This window comes from Eubalaena glacialis, chromosome 6 (assembly GCF_028564815.1).
Source record: "Eubalaena glacialis isolate mEubGla1 chromosome 6, mEubGla1.1.hap2.+ XY, whole genome shotgun sequence".
NCBI classification, from domain to species: Eukaryota; Metazoa; Chordata; class Mammalia; order Artiodactyla; family Balaenidae; genus Eubalaena; species Eubalaena glacialis.
Window position 1 is genome coordinate 29,892,545 of NC_083721.1, and position 21,138 is coordinate 29,913,682.

General features: G+C 36.3%; 1 protein-coding gene across 1 annotated transcript in view; it reads right to left on the reverse strand.

Moving 5' to 3' along the window:
- LOC133093212 (multidrug resistance-associated protein 1-like) overlaps positions 1-12,703 on the reverse strand; it is a 76,080-nt gene extending 63,377 nt beyond the window's left edge. The window contains 3 exon segments of the mRNA XM_061192967.1: positions 411-558; positions 7,484-7,545; positions 12,632-12,703. Of these exon segments, the coding sequence (XP_061048950.1) occupies positions 411-558; positions 7,484-7,545; positions 12,632-12,703 (282 nt within the window).
- Between the last annotated feature and the right edge of the window lie 8,435 nt (positions 12,704-21,138).

Below are 21,138 nucleotides of genomic sequence, written 5' to 3' on the forward strand. Positions count from 1 at the left end.
AGTCTAAAGACTATATATATATTCATATGTGTGTGTGTGTGTGTATCATGCTACATGTGGAGAACCTATCCCTGCCCCACAGGCTTTGGCCTTGGCCACTATATGACTTACTTTGACCAATAGACATGATTCTCTGAGATATGCAGACCATCTTTGCCATGATGGATGAGGAAAGATATTGGTGAGATGCCAAAAATTATATACATATCAACACATTTGCTCCTGAGCTTTGAAGGGAAGAGATGCTTAATAATTTGATGACAGAAATTAGCTGCAATAACAACCAATTATACTTATAGAAATGGCTTGTTATTTCACATATTTAAGGGATTTTCTATATTGATACCTCATATTTGGAACAAGCTTTATTAGTTTTTTAATTAAGTACTAAGAATTTAATAATTAATTACCTTTACTTTTTGCCTCTCTTGATTCTTTAAAACTTCCTTCCTCCATTGTTTTTCAAAGATGGGACACACAATATAGGAGGAATCACTTTCATTTAGTTCGAAAAGATCCTCTCTTTCCAAAGGTTTTTTATAGCCTAAAATAATTATTCTAAAAATGAAAGAGCAAGGTAAACAATTCAGCAAAACCAACAATGAAGTTAAAGCTAATTTTGCACACATTTGCTTGACTTCTTGATTTATAAATTATTTTATTGATCAGGGTGGAATGACTAGAGAGTGTGTTTGAAAACTCATACAACTCTATCCTGGAGTTCAATAATGTATAATAATCCTTTGTAGCTTTTAACAGGGCTGCTTAGATATCCAGTTATTCAGTGAAACACTAACTTCATTTACTCATCTCATACTGGAGACACCCACCTACCCTACCTCCCTTACTGAAATTTAAATAGCTAACTTTCACAGCAAGGTATTCACGCCAAAACCCATATTTGCTTTTTAGGCTTGTATCAGAAGAGAAATGGATTCATCCTCTGCTGGGACTACATATACCCTTTGACACTTGACTTTACAGAATGTCCAAGTGGAGTACCTGTATCTGCCCCACAAACTTAGGCCTTGGCCATATGACTTACTTTGATCCATAGCATATGAGCCAATGTCATAGAGCCATTTTGGAGCTGATGCCTTAACAAGTACGGCAAGATACTGCCAGCCTCTTAGTACTTCCACGTTCCTCCATTCAAAAAGCTTGCCCCAGAGTACATGGTGAGTAATTATGCAAAAACAATGGGTCTAAACTGAGATTTTCCCAGGCAAACAAAGGTGCATGGTCTAGTTATACCACAAACGTTATTGTGGCAGACAATGATTTATATTTACCTTACACCCATCCCTTCTGCCTCATCTCTTCCTACTAACTTGAATTTGATATTTATTCATTTGAAAATCTCTTGAACTCAGAGTAAGTCCTTATTCCAGCCACAGAGTTATGACCTATGATTGGCCTAAATCAGTCCTGGTAATCTCATTACTTTTTTGCTTAGCATTAAATAATATAACTCAGTTATGGCTAAGGAAATCTAAACAAAAGTCTGCTGAGGAGAACTTTATTTTTCAAAAGAAGACACAAAACAGGGAGTTCCCTGGTGGCCTAGTGGTTAGGAGTCCACGCTCTCACTGCCGTGATCCGGGTTCAATCCCTGGTGGGGGAACTGAGATCCCACAAGCCGGGCCGAGTGGCCAAAAAAAAAAAAAAAAGACACAAAACTTCAAAAGGAGAAAATGCTTGCCTTCCTTTTCCTGCGCCTTCCTCCTTCCTCCCTGTACTGAAGACATAATGGTCTGAGATGGAGAAGCCAACTTTGCCACCATGGGTGAAAAGCCAAATACTAGAAATGGAGGGTGGAAAGATAGAAAAAGCCTGGGTCCTTGATAACATTGCTGAGGTAGTTCACCAGCCTATTCCCTGCTGGTGAACTACCCAACAACATAAGAAAATAAATACATATCTATTTAAGCTATTATTATTTGGCTATTCTGTTACCTGAAGCCAAACACACCGCTAAGTAATACAGTTCAGATATACTCAGTTTTGAGCTTGATGACATGACTCGTTCAATAAGAAATTAAACTACCATTTAAACCCAGGCCTTCTGACTCTATAGCTTCAGTTTTTTCCATTACAAAGTATACTAGTCCAAGAGACCATAACAAGTATTACACTACTCCAAATTGGAACTGCTTTCATTGTCATTGTTACTGAACAACCTGAATTGATTGACCCTCAGATGGATTTAAACCCTGTGGTAACCAGTCTCCACTGGATTCAATTTTACTTTTATTACACTATCTAATATCATATTACAATTCATATTTAACAAAAAGGCTTAAATGCACTAAGAAAGGACCTTCCGTAATCATGTTTCTGTTGGCTCAATATGCTGGACAATTTCCTTCAGTGCACTTTTAAAAACATATTAAGCAATAAACTATTTTTATGTCATATTAAGTCCTTCTATTCTGTTCCACAAAATAAATATTCATTTTCAAAATAAGATTGCATTGAGTTTCACAAAAGCATTTTTAATAACATTTACTGCCTCAGCATTTTGAGTTAGAACTGTGCAAAACTCAGCGGTTTTGGTTCACGGGGATAAGTGACCCCTGGCTTTCATGCTGAGTCTCCAAATAATGCAACATCTAAAAGTGACACTTAAGCTGAATTGATTGTGGTGTATTTGGGCTCAGCTGTGACTTCCCTTTTGCCAGGTGTGTGCTTCTTCCACCTCTTTTGCTCTCTTCTGGTCTAACTTTTACACATAAGCATCTAGGAAAAGAGGAAGTGGTGTTTCTTTAAATCAATTGATGAAGCAGCTTTGGGGAAGCAGCTAGGACCAATAGTTGACCCTCCCAATGAGTGAAATGTAGCATGCATCAGGTCCCACAAACTTGTGGACTTTAGTCCTAAAGCAATAACAAAGGTACATACATGCATCTTGTGTTTTTTAGATTGATATTTCTTTTCAAAGGACGTTCACTTAAACTACTTTGATACAACACTCTAAAGCATGCAGAGCAATATTAATTTCCCATTTTTACAGGTGGTTAAACAGCAGGAACTCTAGGGACTGGCCACAGGTTTGTTTTTTTTTTAATTTTTATGTATCTATTTATTTATTTATTTTTGGCTGTGTTGGGTCTTCGTTTCTGTGCGAGGGCTTTCTCTAGTTGCGGCAAGCGGGGGCCACTCTTCATCGCGGTGCGCAGCCCTCTCACTATCGGCCACAGGTTTTTAAATGTGATATACACCAGTGCTAACTTAACCAAAGGCAGACAGTGTCATTAAGTGTAATATTTCTACTCTGCATTCAATTTTGTTACATTAGAGAGAATTTTGAGTGTATTTAACATTAACAAGGGTGCATAAGTATCTCATCCAGCTGATGTTAAAGGTAGTAAACCAGTGGCAGTTGGGTAGGAAGATGAGATGAAAAGTAAATTTTGGGGCTTCCCTGGTGGCGCAGTGGTTGAGAATCTGCCTGCCAATGCAGAGGACGCGGGTTCGAGCCCTGGTCTGGGAAGATCCCACATGTGGCGGAGTGACTAGGCCCGTGAGCCACAATTGCTGAGCCTGCGCGTCTGGAGCCTGTGCTCCGCAACAAGAGAGGCCGCGATAGTGAGAGGCCCGCGCACCACGATGAAGAGTGGCCCCCACTTGCCGCAACTAGAGGAAGCCCTCGCGCAGAAACGAAGACCCAACACAGCCAAGAATAAATAAATAAATAAAATTTTTAAAAAAAAAAAAGTAAATTTTGTAGATGAGTAATAATTGAATACTTGGAAAGTATAGATATACAGTAGCATCATCATTTTCATTATTGCTAATTACGTTTTTAAACATTTCTGGAACGGGGTGATTGTGTAATGGGAAAAGGCAAGACAGTCTGTACAAAAATCGTAGGATAGGACAAAGTTAGGAAATGTACAAGTTTTATCAGTATGTGAGCAAAAGGTAGGACAGATTGAATAGTGTATCCCTGGTTAAAATAATAATTCAACTGTGACCTATAAGAACTTTAACTAGATTTTTCCATGTATGTCAAGGGGATTATTCTATGACCATGATTATTATACACTGATGACAGATTATATTTGCTAATAAAGCCTTCATAATTACTTGATCATCAACATGATCTAGACAGCTACTGCCTTAGAGATTAAGGCTCATAAGCATATAATTTGCTAATTGTATCATCTGAGTACATTTTAATTGAATTATTCATATAATTATGGGAGCTTGAATTGGGCCTAGGAAATAATTTCTGACTTCATTCTGTAACTCAAAGAACAGATCTGAGAACACAATTAACCACTGTCTTCAAAGAGACATTCTCTTAAACAATAGCTATATTTCAGCTGCAATTGTTTGATCACCAGATAAGAAACCACATTAGATTAACGCCAATGATAGTTTCAGATAATGGCATGCCATGAAAATATCTCCTATCTAGCGCTGAGATGTTAAATTTAAACAGAAAATAAATGCGATATTCAAAAATTATAGCTTATTGCCTATTTGATCTAAGATATGGACTTCAAGCTATTGGGTTGCCATATTTTAAAATTTGCTATGTTTTATCTTGCTTATTACACTTAATTTCAGCGTTTTCCTTTAGGCCTCCTAAAATGGTGTTTGTAATATTTAATATAAATGCATATAGTTTTTACAACTTGATAATAAAAGTTTTAAAGTACATTTACTTAAAATTATTTGAGTCATTTACATTCTGTGATAGTCTGTGACTTAAAAATGACACTCTGATAACTATGTATAAAATAGGTAACTAATGAGAACCAACTGTATAGCACAGGGAACTCTACTCAGTGCTCTGTGGTGACCTAAATGGGAAGGAAATCCAAAAAAGAGGGGATCTATGTAAACGTATAGCTGATTCACTTTGCTATACATTAGAAACTAACACAACATTGCAAAGCAACTATACTCTAATAAAAATTAATTAAAAAAAGAAAGAAAAAACTTATTATAATGGTATATTTGAAAAGCAGGATACAAAATTGTGTATGGAATCTGACAAGGGCAATGTCAGTGATTTTTTTAAAAGGCAAAGCATGAAAATAAAGTGGAAAGAAAAATCCGCGCTCCCCGCACCAAAAAAATGAGAGTCTGAAATTTTTAAAGCCAGTGTAGACATCACTCTTTCCCTCAATTCATGGATGAGACAGAACTCAGGTTTGGAAAACATATCTACACATACACAAATGTGAAAAATCAAAATCGTTAACTGTAAATAGCCCACATTTACATTTCTATTTAACCTTTATTTTTTTCTAGTGCGTAACAATGTAGCATATTGGCGTAAAATTTTTGCCATCCTCTTTAAGTGATTCCTAGATTTGTATAACTTGGAATTCTTATCATAATTCAACCTCTTCTGCCCAATTATTTGCTCATCAAGTATATCAGTTTTCTACTTCAACAGCTTTCATAAAAATCACCAATCATCTTTACAATGGAGAATATACTCAGCTCTTATTTCAATTTACCCCTTTTCAGTATTTAGCCCTATTGGTCACTTTGTATTTCTCCTTTTTTGACAGTTTCTCTAGCTTGCAATCACATGCTTTCTTTGGTTTGTCTCTCATATTCTGAGTACTTAGCTTCCTTTGTAGACTCTCCCTCCTCTCACTGTTTAAATACTAAATGTACTGTTTGTTCATCCTATTCAATAGGCTCTCCTTCTGGATGATCTCAATCAGGCTCATGGCTTCAACTACTGATCTACGGTCAGTGACCCTCAAATCCACATCCATAGGTCTGAGAGCTACTTTTCCATAGATATTTTTTATGGGAATGAGTCAGGCACCGGAAATTGAAACTTCCCCAAACCGAAGTCACAAAATTTTTAACAACACCTAATCCTCTCATTTATCTGAGCCAGAAATTGAGATTTATTCAACACTTTTCCCAGTTCCTCAATTTCCTCAACCAACCAACTCTCTCTCTTAAATAGCTCTTGAACCTGTTCCTTCCTCTTCATCATCTTTATCATTACCACAGTTCAGATGGTAACCATAAATCTACCAGGATACCCAAAGAGCCTTTTAACCTCTCTCTCTGTCTCCATTTTCATCTCCTACATATCATATCCACAGAATTGCAAAGGTGATTTTTCTGAAGTGCAAATAGTATGTCACTCTCTATTTAAAATCCTTCCCTGGCTTCTCACTATCTTCAGGATGTCCTAGAGAACTCTTTCTGATCTGTCCTTCCAGCTTGGTCGCTTGCCACACCAACACTCTGCAATGTGGAAGGGTCAGTTCTCCTCTGCCTCTGTGGTTTGCATATGGTATTTGCTCAACTTGGAATGCCACGTGGCTCACCCGTACACCTTTTAAATGTTGGGTTAAACCATTAATCACTTGTGAAACATTCCCAAACTGTGCAAACTTGGTTAGATGACACTCCTGAAAATTGTTTCTCCATCATGTTTATACTGCCTTTTGCCTTTTTGGGTAATTGATAGTGTACTTCTTAATCTTTCTAATTCTACTATGAATTCCTGGAAGACAGGATCTAGGTCATTTATGTCTGCATTTTTAAAGGTTAGCATAATATAGGGCATCTAGTATACAACCAAACTTTTCTTTTTTTTTACACCATTCGGCTACTCTTGAGAACATATTCGTAGATCAAATTGGGCAATTTTGTTTCTACCAACTAAAGATCAAGGAGCATTAAGATGATAAACTTAGTTTCATATTATCATAAAATTTCTGTGGGGAAAATAAATACATTTCTAAAGAAAGCTTCTGAATTTATAAAATTAGAAAAAAATCAACTCTTCTCATTTAATATGATGTAATTCTTGTGTTAAAGCCTTCATCACACATTATAGATGAATTACTCTATGAGAAGAATCACATTATATGTCTTGCAAAAATGATTGTGTGTGTGTTTTAATAGTAGTATACATAAGTATATATGAGAGCATTTCCAGGAAAGAGTAGAATAATGAAATGAACAAACAAACAAAAATGTGAAACATGAACTCAAAAAAACTGACTTCTAACATCAGGTCAGTGTGCTCCTACATGGGTATCAATGGACAAGTTACTTCCTCTTCCTGAGCCTCAGATTTTCTCATCTGTTAAAGCCTATCTCATAGGACATAGGGGAGAATTAAATGAAATAAAATGTATAAAGTGGGTAACATATTTGATGGATATATATTATATATATATATATATATACATATATATATATATATATTTTTTTTTTTTTTTTTTTTGCCCTTCCCTAGTGCTAACAGGGATACAAATCCTATAAAGGGGCAGCCTTATTACAGGAGTATTAGTAGTCTTATCTGTGGAACTATTTAGTATGTTACTATATGTGATTTTTTTGTAATAGATAATATGAGAAGAAAACCTGTACAAAGTTATTTTGTAAAAATATTCATGCTTAGATTAAAGGAATAACATGTAGATGTCATTTCTCTTGGAATCTTCCTCAGTGTGGTATACTACAGATAAATTAGTAAAATTCCTACCTGCTAAACCAGGAATAGGTCATCTTACTGAAGAATGAAGCACTTTTCTCTGGACTGCATTTCTAAAAAAAAAAGAATATATATAAAACAACTATTGTATGAAGAAAATGTCTTTTACATTTGAAATATCTTTGTCAGCAAGTGGAAGAGTAGACATGAAATCATTTATGTTTCAGCTACATTGATATCATAATCTTTAAGGAATACAATGAAGATATTCTTGGACAATGGTTGCACTAGAAGAATTTTAAGATTTCTCCCAAAATTACAACTGCTTACATAGCAAGAAACCATGTAGAATAGGAAAATTATTTCTAAAATTCCCATTACTTCCTCTCTCTTTCTCTCTCTCTATATATACACACACACATATATATACATAGCTCCTTGAATTTATATGACTGTGTATATATGTATGCATATGCTTATGTATATGAATACATATATACACACATAATTTAGCTTACATATATGTATAAGCTAAATTTAAAACATCTTAATTGCTAAATTAAAAACAGTTTTGGCTTTCTTCTGAAAAATAGAAAAATAATAGACTATAACAGGCATTTGGTTTACTAACTTCTGTGTGTTTAATTACATAATTTGTATAAATGTATAAATATACACACAATTATATATTTATCACTATTGCATATTATTTGGGGAGGTTATAATATTTCCATAAAATTCTTCCCATTGACCTGGTGAGTTCAACCAAAAGAGGAGGGGTTTAAAAGAGAAGTTCTCAAAAGTCATAATTTTACATTTTTAAGGTCAGCATCAATCTGTGTCTTTTAAAAAGTTAAACTAATCACAATATTAAATTTCATTCTTAGAAATTGTCCCATATTTAACAATTTTTGCATTGATCCTCTCTAATCCAGTTCTGATTTCATACTCAAAAAGTGTTTACCACATTTTTAAAAATTCTGATTCTAGAAGTAATGAGTGAAACAATGTTTCATCCTATACAGCAAAATGTCCCGACTATAGAGGAGAAAACCTAATACTCACTCCAAATCTGTTCTCTTAGTTATAGCAAATGGTATACTCTAAATCTTTGAAGAAATGTATATGTGTGTGTGTATATACACACACACAAACACACACATAGAGTTGACCCTTGAACAACATGAGTTTGAACTGCATGGATTTGAACATTTGGATTGCTTTCAATAGTAAGTACTACACAATCAGGGGTTGTTTGAATCTGTGGATGAGGAACTTTGGATGTGGAGGAACAGCATACATGGAAAGCTGACTATAAGTTACATGTGAATTTTCGACTTCGATGAGGCTCGGCACCCTTAACCTCTGTGTTGTTCAAGGGTAAACTGTAATTTAGCAAATTGGTATCTATCCTTATATGATTATTTCAAGAAGTAAATGCTGTGACAAACGTAAAACATTTATCACATGGTGGCCCCAAATAACCACTCAAACATGTGAACTATAGAACTGTCATAACTCTTGTTACCAAACATATTATTTGGAAAATAAGTATCAATGCATATATCAGTGGGGAAAATGTTCTGAAAACTCTCTGATTAACCTGGAAGTCACATTTTATTTTACAGGGAGTTGCCAATTTGATAACTGGCCACCAGTGTGAAGATTGTATTCTCATCCAAAATACATATATTTCTGTGGCTGACTACAAACGGCTACAAATTCTTTGCAGCTTTTCCCATCAAGACACAGACTCTATTTCCCACTCCTTGAATCTGGGCTGGCATTGTTTCTTGTTTTGATTATGAGAATGCAACAGGAGTGACATTAAGAGAACTCCAACTCTAAGCTTCAAGAGGCTTGCTATGCTTGGAACCCTGAGTGAACCACATGACTGAGACCCAGCTAACCTCCTGGAGGATGAGAGACCACATGGAGGAGAACCAAGGTTCTCATCTGATCATCCTGGCCAACAGCTTGAAAACTGCCAGACATATGAGGAAATTGGTCCTACATTATCCAGCCACCAGCCAACTCTCCAGCTGATAGCACATGCCTGAGAGAGCTCAGCAGAGATCAGCCAAGCTAACCCAAACCAGGACACCATCTAGCTGGTCCAGAGAATCATTAGCTAAATAAAAAAGGTTGTTGTTTTCAGGGCCAAAGTCTTGCAAAGCTACTAGACAAGGTTACTTTAGCAGGTCAAGAACTGGGTATTTGATTTAATATTTGCTCTAGGCCCATTTTCCATGTGAAAGCATCTTATACGAGGCTCTTTGAGTCCTCTGGCAAATAGCCTCCTTAAATGTGGGCCAGGCATCTTATACTGAATTTATTACAGTGAATTCCAAGCATATTTACCTCCCAGAAGAAATGGCAGGCAGGTAAAATATCTGGTAAATGTAATTAAGCCTTACCAAGCACCAAGAATGTATAAATGACTTCTCAATAAATAATTACTGAATTCATAACATGGGTCTCACTGAGTTTCTTATTGATATATTGCTGCAAAGCAACATCTATGTTAAAAACCAGGATATGACAATTCTGACAGTATCTTCCAATGTTCTAATTCACTCCCATCTTCTCCATTGGCCATTTTGCAATCTTTCTAACTCACCTATTCTCACTCTGACAGCACTTCCTCTGCAGATGTAACTGACACCAAATGATTTCTCATTTTTTTCATCTCCCCAGGCCCACTACAGGCCTTTGTTTTGTAAGCTATTTTATCATCTTTGTACTTATCTACCACTGGGCATATAGTAGGCATCCCATAAACACACCTTAATATTAATGACTTACGGGCAATTTTCATTTGAATGGTGGTCCTGTTATTTCTGAATTATGATGGAGGAGCAGAAAGTTTAGCCCACAGCATAGCTTGGGTCCAGGATTTAGTGAAATGTGCTGCTCTCAATCTTCTTTGGGTTCAACCTTGAGATGCGGCCTCCTGAGGATGTGGTGTGATTGCTACAGTTAACAATACCTCATAACCCCTAACTTCAGGTGCTTTCCTTGTGGGTATTAAAGGAGGGTCCTGGGAATCGTGAAGGAAGTTATGGGAAAGTGTCTGTACAGGCTAACGGAAAAGGGAAAACATCTAGAAAGCAAAAAGAACTTATGTTTCTTAATCACTTATTCTGTGCCAGATTCTGTACTAAGTATATTATTAAATATAACATGTCTTTGTGGTGGGACTATTTTTGTCATCCCCATTTTATAGAAGAGGAAACTAAGGCCTAGAGTTTAAAAAAAAACTTGCCCAAAGTCCTGCAACTGAGAAGTATAAGGCACTGGATTGGATCCAGTAAATTCATTGTATTTTCCAGCTCTACCTGTTACACACTGTTGCTGTTTGCTGCTGCTTAGAAACACCTTTCTTCTCGTCCACTTCCTTGTACTGCACGTCTCCTGGCTACATCTTACTTGTGCTTCAATCCTCTGTAGGATGTATTGCCTTTGGTGATTCCTCTCCTCCATTCCAACCTCCAATGCTCAGATTCTTGTTCTGTGTTACCATAGTTTAAAGGCTCTTCAGATCTGCCCTCTCTGAATTTACCTTCACTCTTACCTGACTATCCAATCATTTGCCTACAGGTGCTTCTCTCCTGCTAGAGTTAGTTTCTCTGGAGGACAGAAACTATGTTTGATCTACCTTTATATTTCCAGGGTCCGGCTCATAACATGTTTTAGATGAATGAATATATGAATGAATGAATGTTAATCACTGCCAATAAAAATTTTTAGAGGTTTTCTATTCATGGGTCACTATGCCAGCCCTAGAAATTCAATCAGAAGGTCAAGTTCTTCGCTTATAGGTCAGGTTGGGATTTTTATCTGAGATCTATTATGTCGAAAATATAAAGTCTCAGCAATGAAATGTAATCATACAAGGTTTTCAACATGCTTTGAAGCCATCAATTTTTTTTTTTTTTTAACTTGGCATCATAGAAGTAACAAATAGAAAATGAGTATTTTCAATCTCGCCTAAATGGATTCTTGGTCCATAAAGCTATTGAGGTTGAGTAATAGTCAAGGAAATAAACATTGTTGGAATCTTAGAGGAAGAATCCACTAGAATTTGGGGTGAGGGAATTGTTTGAGTTTTATAATTTCCCACCCCACCTATTTGTAATTCACTGCCTTTGGCCACCTCTGTGGTTAGACTAATGATGTTAAACCAGTTTGCCTGATTAAGCCTGCCATGTCTAAAATAAAAAAAGGTATATTGTCCTGGTGGAGCTCTTGCACATTTTTAAGGGACTTATTCAATACCTATATTTTATAGATTTAAATATAATTTGCTTTACTTTTAAAGAAATTTATAGTTTCATATGTAATTAGAAGAATAGCTGTCATATTCATTTGACACTTGGAGTTACTAACAAAAGCCAGGATTAGAACAAGGTCCTCTGAAATCTGAATCTGAAATTTTTTTGTTTTCCTTTTTAGTACTACAGAACTACATGTGTCAAGGGCTAGTTCTAAGACCCGGTCTTGTGTAGTGATGAGAAGTAAAACAAAGAGAAGTTTTATTAGGGAAATTGCTCCTGATACACAACTGCAGGGTTCATTTCCCTGTACTACTGCCTTAGCACATGACTTCTATTGTGGAAGGAGCAGGTGTTATGGGGGCCAGGGGGGGAGCGTAGCAAGGCACAGTCAAATGTCTGCAGTTTTTGGATTTGCCCCAGGCCTCAGTGTCCCAATACCATGTCAGCTGACACACAGAGTTTATTTATCCCAGATCTCTCCTGTGGTTTTAATGGGCTCTATCACTGGTTTTAGAGTCCCATCCCAACCTCTACTCCTTCAGCCGAAGTCAGGTCCATTCATTCCTTTCTCAAATGTTTGTTTCTGTTTGCAAACAAGGGAGTCACTTAGACCTTCAAAGATGCTGCTTTCTCTCCTCCAGCAGCCACCTTGACTGAGATCGCGCTGGCTGAAGTTTCACACCATCCTGGGGTCTGATCTCAGCTCTCCCGACTGTGTGTGTGTCTGTGTTGTGTGTGTCTGTGTGTGTGCGTGCGCGTCTGTCTGGGTCTGTGCTGTCCCTGTGTGATTACGACAAAAACAGGGATCTAAGACACCAGTTCACGTTTCAGGGTCTGGACAATCAGCTCTCCCCGCTTCCCCTCGCCGCCAGATGCGCCAGAAAACCGTCCCGCCTCCCGCACGTCCACCGAGAAGCTTTACCTGCGCCTCGGGGCCGCGGGGGAGCCGCTGGTAGGAGCCGCTGGCGCTCCACCTCCCCAAGCTGGAAAACATGGTCCGCGCGGGCTCCCGGCGACGGGAAGCGGATAGAGGTCCGCGGCTGTCACCTCTCTTGGCTGGGGATAGTCAATTCGGCGCCTGGAAGGTGGGAGGACGCGAGCACTCGGCCCGGGAGTCAGCTGTCGCCCTGCCCTCCACCAGCCCTTCCTGCGAGCGCCCTGGGCGGTGGTGGGGAACGGAGGGAGGAAGGGGAGGGGCGGAGTGGGAAGAAGTGCGACCTTCTTCAGAGGCCAAAGATCTCTGCCTTTGGGGGAATTTGCACTTGACTCGGTAATTCTCACTCCTCAATTTCCAGGGTTGCTCTGTTAGAAAATGTGTCCCTTTATAATAGAAGCAGAAAGCTCTTGCTTCCTTGGGATGACATTTAGGTGTTTGCAAACAGTGTTAACAGCTGTCCCCTACAGAAAACTGTTAAGGACAACAGGTGTCAGTAGAATTTTACAGAGTGAACTAAACTGCAAGGGTTTTAAAATTAGAAACTAATGAAATGCTTCCCTTAGTATTACAAAACAATAACTGTATAGGGAATCTAAATTTTACTTTTCAAATTAACCATAAAGCTATGTAATAAATGGGAAAACTTCGTAGCATAGGATTAGCAAAGAACTAAATGAAATACATGACTTATAAAGGGGGATATGAAAATTAAGAATAGCATTTTGACTTTTAATAAATATTGATGGGTCATGAACCTTGTATAAATAAGTATTGGTGTATGCAACAAATCCCTTTCCATGAGATGTGTCTAATGGTCTAATGAAATACTTTGTTTCAGTTCAGTAAGAAGGTGAAATAACAGAAGAGGGAGTAATTTTAAGAATTCTGTATAATGAGGATAAGGCCATGTGATAATTTTACAAGGATGGGTATTGTGTTTGTATTATGTTTCAGGACCAAGGAACATTCTGTCTGCTTCTTGAAATTAATGTTAGACGTAAATGGAAAGAATTGAGTATATAGGAAAAGAAAAGGCCAGCATCCTTGAGAAAAGCATTCAAAAGATGTTACTTACGGGGAGTTTAAGCCTGCCCACAGAATGGGTCAAACTGAGGTACCAAAAATGTCTACATGAGGATTAGACCAAATGATACCTCATGGAATTAAAGTACTGGGGAATATTTAGAACATTTATTTGGCTTTCTTCCTCCCTTCAGAGGGTATTTGTCTGGCCCCATGCAAAGAGGAAGTTGTAGATTTCACTTTAAAATAAATGTGTCTATGAAGAATTGAGGTCGAAGTTCAGGACTTAGAAATTTTGTTTCATGTCTTCCAGAACTTTTCACAAATTCACATACCAATTTGGGGACATCTTTTACTCAGCAGCCTCAGCCTGAGGGGCCCTTTCTCCATCTGCACTTTTAAACTATTCACTCTGTGGGTTCTTTGTGGAAAAGGCAAGGTGTTATAGAGATAGTTCCTGCTTTTTTCAGCTATAAGAAGGAACTTGAACCTGAACCAGAGGGGGAAGCCAGGAAGAAGAAAAGGCCTAGAAATAGCTCAGGCTCCAAACTCAACATATGTCTACCTTCCTCCTGTTAGAATTAATCCCCTCAGGAAAGGGCGGTTCTAGCAACTGGAAACAGACAGATTTTCATGAATACTCAGCTCTTTAAAGAGACCCAGCTCCTTGATTGGTGGGGAAAGAGGAATCCCTAAGGTAATGGAATAGATGAAGTTAGAAAGGCCTATAGGTGTGTTGGGGAGCTGGAGTGCTGGAGCCCCTACCCAAAGGGACTGAGGGAAACATCTCTGGGAGCCCCACAAAATTACATTTTAATCTCAAGCTTCCGCAAAAGGAGATAGAAGATAAGACTATGCTAATGAAAAGGAAGGCATGAGTTTTGGGGTGTTTGTTTTTAAGAAAGAAATTACAGTTTTTACTGCTTCAATGCTTAGTTAAGGAAAACTCAGTGAAGTATTCAGATTTGTCTAAGGAACAGAAAATATTAAATAAAATGACCCTGGCATAAACAAACCTTACCACAAAATTAGCATTCTGATTCACTGAATTCTCATGCTAGCTGAATTGTGAAATAAATATTTCCTTTTGCAGCAAAAAAAAAAAAAAAAATCATAGACAGGTAAGGAGTGGAACGTATTTTATGTCACAATATTCAATTTTTTAGGTCGCTGGAAAGATTCCTTGGTAGGGTTCTTACCTTTCCAGGGATTCTGCTCTACTTTACACGTTCTGCAGGCACTGTACCTCACCTTTTCTTGTTGAGGAGAGCCTCATAGATCAGGGTCAGAATCCCTGAGACTGATTAAAAGTAAAGCTGAAAGAAAGAGCTGCCTGTTTCCTATTGTTATCTGGTCATATGGTTGTCACTGTGGCAGAAAGGGGACAATTCTTTTCTTCAAGGTGATTTCAGGTTATATCTTCATGGGAGGTGAGGGATGGAATAGATGTTATTTTCTTTGTTCTTGTTAACCTTGGTATTAAAATTGAATTCACAACTCTTCGGTTCTTGGCATACTATCATCATTTTGTTAAGGACCATTTCTATTTTGTTTTGTTTTATTTATATTTCCCCACCTTCCTATCCATTTTCCCCACCATAAGTCAACTTATCTGGAGTAACACATAAGTATCTTTTCAATTCAACTTCTACACATTTATTGAGACACTTCTTTATATTTAAAAACTCTATGGTGCTGTTTCACCTGTTTCAAATATACATACAAATGGTATTTTCCTATAAAGTTATTGCAATACACCTCCCTCCCTCCCCGCATATTTTTTCACTTAACATTATTTGTAGAGCATCTACCCATGTGAGGCTACTCACACATTGTTTCTGACTGCTGTGTGATGTTTTGTTCTATGCAAATACTGCAATTTCCAGGAACTCAGAATGTGATTGAGCACAAAGGCACCAAGGTAAGACTGCAGATGCAAGTCTGGCACCACCATTTACCAGCAAATCATTAACACCTCAGGGCTCACTTTCCCATTTATAAAATGGAATAGTACTGCCTTCCTCATAGGTTTGTTGTAAGCACTATGTGATTTATTCATGTAATAAGTAAAGCATTTAGAACAGCAAGGGCACATGGTAAATATTGCATAAATTATTATGATGATTATTACTTAGCTAGTCACCTAGTGAACAACATGTAGGCTAACTCCAACTGTTTGCCCTCATGGTTACTGCTGTAAGGACTCTCTTCAAGACTGACATCACATTTTTCTTAGATCAAGGGTTCTCAGTTTTTGGACTCAGGACTTCTTTACATTCTTGAAAATTATTGACTACCCAAGTAACTTTTGTGTGTGTGGAGCAGCTCTACTGATATCTGCTATGTTAGAAATGAAAATTTTAAGTGTAAAAATATTTATTAATTATTTAAAGATAACAATAATAAATGCATTACATGTTTTTGTAAATGCTAAAAATTAAAAACAAAGATTACAGGGTTCTCAGGATACATTCCAAATCCACCACATCACAGAGGAGGTGACCAAGTCACGAGAAAGTTTGATGACTTTCCCAACATTACAGTCATAAGGAAAACTGGGGAAAAACATCAGATTTCCTTGAATCCAGGATTCTTTGTGTTTCTTTTTTCTCCTTTACCGATCTGATACCCTTTCATTTTGCCTCAAGTAGCTACTGATTTGCAAACATAAGAGAGAAGATGCAAAGTCTGCTCATTTTTACACTAACAAAGGGTAACATGGTTTATTTGTGATTATTTTTGTTGCAATCCTAAAGTTGTATCCACATGACTTGGCAAAAAAAGGAATTTCCAAATATTTTCCAAAAAATTTCTTCGGATCTCCACTGCATTTTGCTGAATGCTGTTCTTTACTTAATTAATGTATTTAACAAGCATTAATTTAGTACCTCTGTGTGCTAGGCATTCTGGAAGGTACTAGAAATGTAATGAATCATTCCTGTCCTCATTAAATTATGCACTAGTGGGAGAGACCAAGAAGAAATAAAAATAAATAGTAAAATAAATAAATAAATAAATAAATAAAATAATAATAAAATAAATAATAAAATAATAAAATAAATAAAATAAATAAATAAATAAATAACACCAAAAATAAATAAATAAATAACTACAAAATGTACAGTGCAATGAAGAAAATGAACAGGATGCAATATTAGAGAATAATCAACCAAGACAGGCACCTCCCTCCAGACTAGTTTGGTGAAGGCTCACAGGTTATGACATGATGAATTACACTGTAGGGAGCCATGAAAATAGCTAGAGGCCAACTATTTCAGGTAAAGGAATACTATGGACGGAAGCCTGAGTTCTTCTTTGTGTTTGTTTTTTCATACATTTTATGATGTAAGTTACTTGAAAAATATAATCTTCCCATGACTAGGTGTTGCTATACCTGCACAGGACTGTATTCTTTATTTCTCCACCTTCCTTCCCCATTATCATCTGAAGCATTATTTGATTTCTAAGGAGGTAGATATGGGATACAGTCCACATTTACTGTATTTAAATGAACATTTATTGAGCCTTATCCCACATATCTGTATGGGATTCTTTCTGGACATTCTGTACATAACGCATTTCAAATAGATTTGAATATTTTTGGTCAAACTCATGTAGGATGCTAGAAGAGAGCCCGGGAGGACTTTAAAAACTTAATAATAGCTAATATTTATAGTGCATTTATTACGTGTCAGGTATATACTAAGATATTTACATTCAATATCTAATGAAGTCTACAAAACCAAACCCATGCATTTTTGAGAAAACAAATAACTTGTAAAGAGTCATATAGCTGATAAGCCAAGAGTTGACCAGAAGCAGTTTTACCATCAAGGTAGTCAGAAGGAAGGGAAACAGGGCACTCAAAACTCAAGAGCTGTGGTGGTTTGTATGCACATTCATATTAACACAGCTAGGGAGGATGGTGTCAAAAGGGGTGGGGTTGTTACCATAGAGGAGGGTTCGAGGAGAAATACATTTTCTCACTGTGTAAACCCTGTCTTTCAAAGGCAGGGCGATGCCTGTGAATTAGGAATACTTTTCTGAATTTTTCATAGTTCAGGTGAATAGTCATTGAGTCATTCATCAGTTATTCATTGAGTATCTATTATGGGATAGGCACTGTGCTAGGTGCTGGGTAAAAAAAGGGTGGGGAAGTAAAATCCTGTCTCATAACACTTACAGTCTAGTGTGTTTGGGGGAAGACAATAAATAGATAAATGAGGAAATGTTTTGATGTCAGATGGGAATAAATGCTACTGGGAAGAAGAATGAGGGGAAGAGGAAAAGGAATATGGATGGTGTTGTTGCACACAATGTTGTTGTATGGTGATCAGCAAAAGACTCCCTGAAAAAGGGTCTTTCAGCAAACACCTGAGGAGAAAGAGGAACAAGGAATGTGGTATTTGGTAATATTCAAGGAAACCTTGACATGAAAACTTGCAAAACAGATGTCAACAGTTTGGAGAAAAGCTGGGACAACCGTGGGGCACTTTTCAGAATATCCACCTCACTATGGTTCTTGATGGCACAGTGGATGATATAGTGTGGACACAGAGGACCAAACAACTCTGGTCCAAAGAAAGATTTATTAAAGTTGGATCTGAGTGTGAAGATGTTTTAGAAATATATCAATTGACTTGGTTTGCTTCTATTTATATTTTTTATGTAGGCACAACAGTGATACAATAAAACCACTGTCTGAAGTCTAAAGAAGCTCTCTAAAGAAGTATAAAATAACACATTTAATAGAAAAGAGAACATTGTTTCATAGTTTCATTGGTAGTTTTTTTTGTTTGTTGGTTTTGTTTGTTAAAAAAGTATCATTTCAAAATAAGGTTAATATCATTTAAGTACCTAGAAGTAGAAACAATAGAAATGCAGATGTAGAGAATGGGGACTTGTGGACACGGGCGTTGGGGGGATGGTGAATTGGGAGATTAGGTTTGACATAAATACACTACCATGTGTAAAATAGATAGCTAGTGGGAACCTGCTGTATAGCACGGGGAGCTCAGCTCGGTGCTCTGTGATGACCTAGATGGGTGAGATGAGGGGCATGGGAGGGAGGTCCAAGAGGGAGGGGATATATGTATACATATAGCCGATTCACTTCATTGTACAGCAGAAACTAACACAACATTGTAAAACAATTATACTCCAATAAAAAAAAAATTGTGTGTATTTGAAAGCTTGAAAAAGAAGTCACAACAGGTTGTGTACAATTTCTGCCTCTTTCCCTATCCCCTCCTGGGCCAACATTCTCCTACTTAGAATCACTATCAATCTTTATCTGTTAAAGAAAAGGTGGTGGTTATGACACAAGAATGTAATCATTATCTTCCCATTAACATTAACAAGATGAATTTATGGGACAAGGATGAGCTATAGAAGAAAGTTTTATTAATTAGGCTGTAAAAATGGCATATTAATGAACAGAGAGAAATCAGAAAAGCTTTAGATTCTTCAGACTATGGAAGTGATTATCCTTAATCATAGTAAATTCCTACTAAAATTTAGACATGGTTTCTCCCCCGCTCCAGTGATTAGTTGGGAATTAATTTAAGGATTAATGAGAAAATTTTATTTTTATTCAAATTTGTAAAAAATGGAGGAGAAAGTGAAAATATATTACTTAATATGTTAAATTTATCCCTTTTTAATGAGCTGAAACAATCTAATTAAATCTCACATTAATTTGAATTTAAATGTCAATATACTTATGTATAGTTGGAAATAGTAATTATATTTATGAATATATTAAGCAAATTACCTAAATGTATTATCTCCCAATTTTATGAATTGAACATAAAAAGTATTTTTTAAAAAAGCGAAGAAAAAAATCACCAAAACTCCATATACCCATGTTGGTCACTCTATGTGTGATTTTCTGTGTAAGCACCATTATTGTAGTTAAGTGCCTTTTATCAGGATTACATTTATGTTCTTCCTTTTGCTACAATGATTTCCTTTTGCTACATTATCTACATAATTATCACTTGAAAAAAAATCAACCTACTATTCTATTGTGCTAATGCAGCAACTTTAATTAATGAAGTAATGTCGATTCTTCAAATTTTAGATTATTTTCAAATTTTTACTGTCACAGAGGACCTAGTCATAAACCTCTTTGTGCAGAAAGTGTTTTTATCCACTTCTTTTTATTACTTCCTTGAAACAAATTACCAAGAATCATTAGTTCAGGAGGTTTAAAATTTTTATTGGCTCTTGGTAACTTTTGGCAACATTATGTAAAAGTATACTACTAACATTGTTTCCAGGTCATATTTATTTCTAAATTTATTTATTTATTTCATCAATTCTGCAACTCTCCTCTAGTTCTGTGGATACTAATGATTGTAATGGTGTAAACATCACTAACAATGATAAATTTATCTAGTTCAAAACGTGCCAGGCACTATTCTAAGCACTTAATATAGAATTGTAATGGAAAATTATAGATTTTGTATTTAAATATACTTGCATTTGATTACTTACTCTTTCACTAATTAGCACAGTGACCTTGGGTAAGTTACTTAACCTCTTTGAGATAAGCTTTCCCAGTCATACTATGCAAATAGTATTAAAAATCTTGCAGAATTTTTGAGAGGATTGGTTTTCTTAAGACTTGAATTTTTTTGTTTGTTTTTTGTTTAACCCTTTAACCTGACTGGAATTTATTTCTGAACATGTTAAAATTTGTGTAACTTTTTTTTCTAAATTGTTAATTTTTCATAACATGGCTTATTAAATATTATCCCTTTGCCAATATTTAGTGATATGTACTTCCTTATATTTAAATTGTCATATACAATTGTATGTTTATGAACTTTCTATTCTTTTTCACTGATATATTTTCATGCCAACACAATAATACTTTAGTGATTATTGCATCCAAATATGTTTCATTCTTTAGCAGGCTATACTTTGCTTGCTAAACTCATGGTTTTTATTGTTCTGTTTGTTTCAAAGCACTATTTCATAGTTTTGAAAATTTATTTTTACCAGAAAATTTTAGAATTATTTTCTTGAGTTGCAAAATAAGTGTATGGGGTGGGGTTTTGTTAAATGCATTCATTAACTTCAGGAGTACCGATATCTTTTCAATATAATCAAAGTCAAATTGTTAAGGCTTTGTGGATAGTTGCTCAGTGTAAACAGGTGCAGCAGTCTCTGTAAATGAGACCGTTGGGGAGAGAGGGGCCCTCCAGTGCTCCTATTAAAATCAGTCGGCTTTAATGAATGTTTTCACTAGAACAAAATCCATGTGTGATTGTATCTACAGAATTAACGGAAATATATTAAATCGGGTACCTTTTTTGAAATATACAGGATATGCATTCTAAACTATTCCAGTTAAGTATAAAATTTGCAATCATATTTTAATTATCAAGAGTATAAATATTGGTATATTGAACCAGAATGTGGCATTCATAAAAAAGCATGAGGAAATTAATTCTGACTAATGA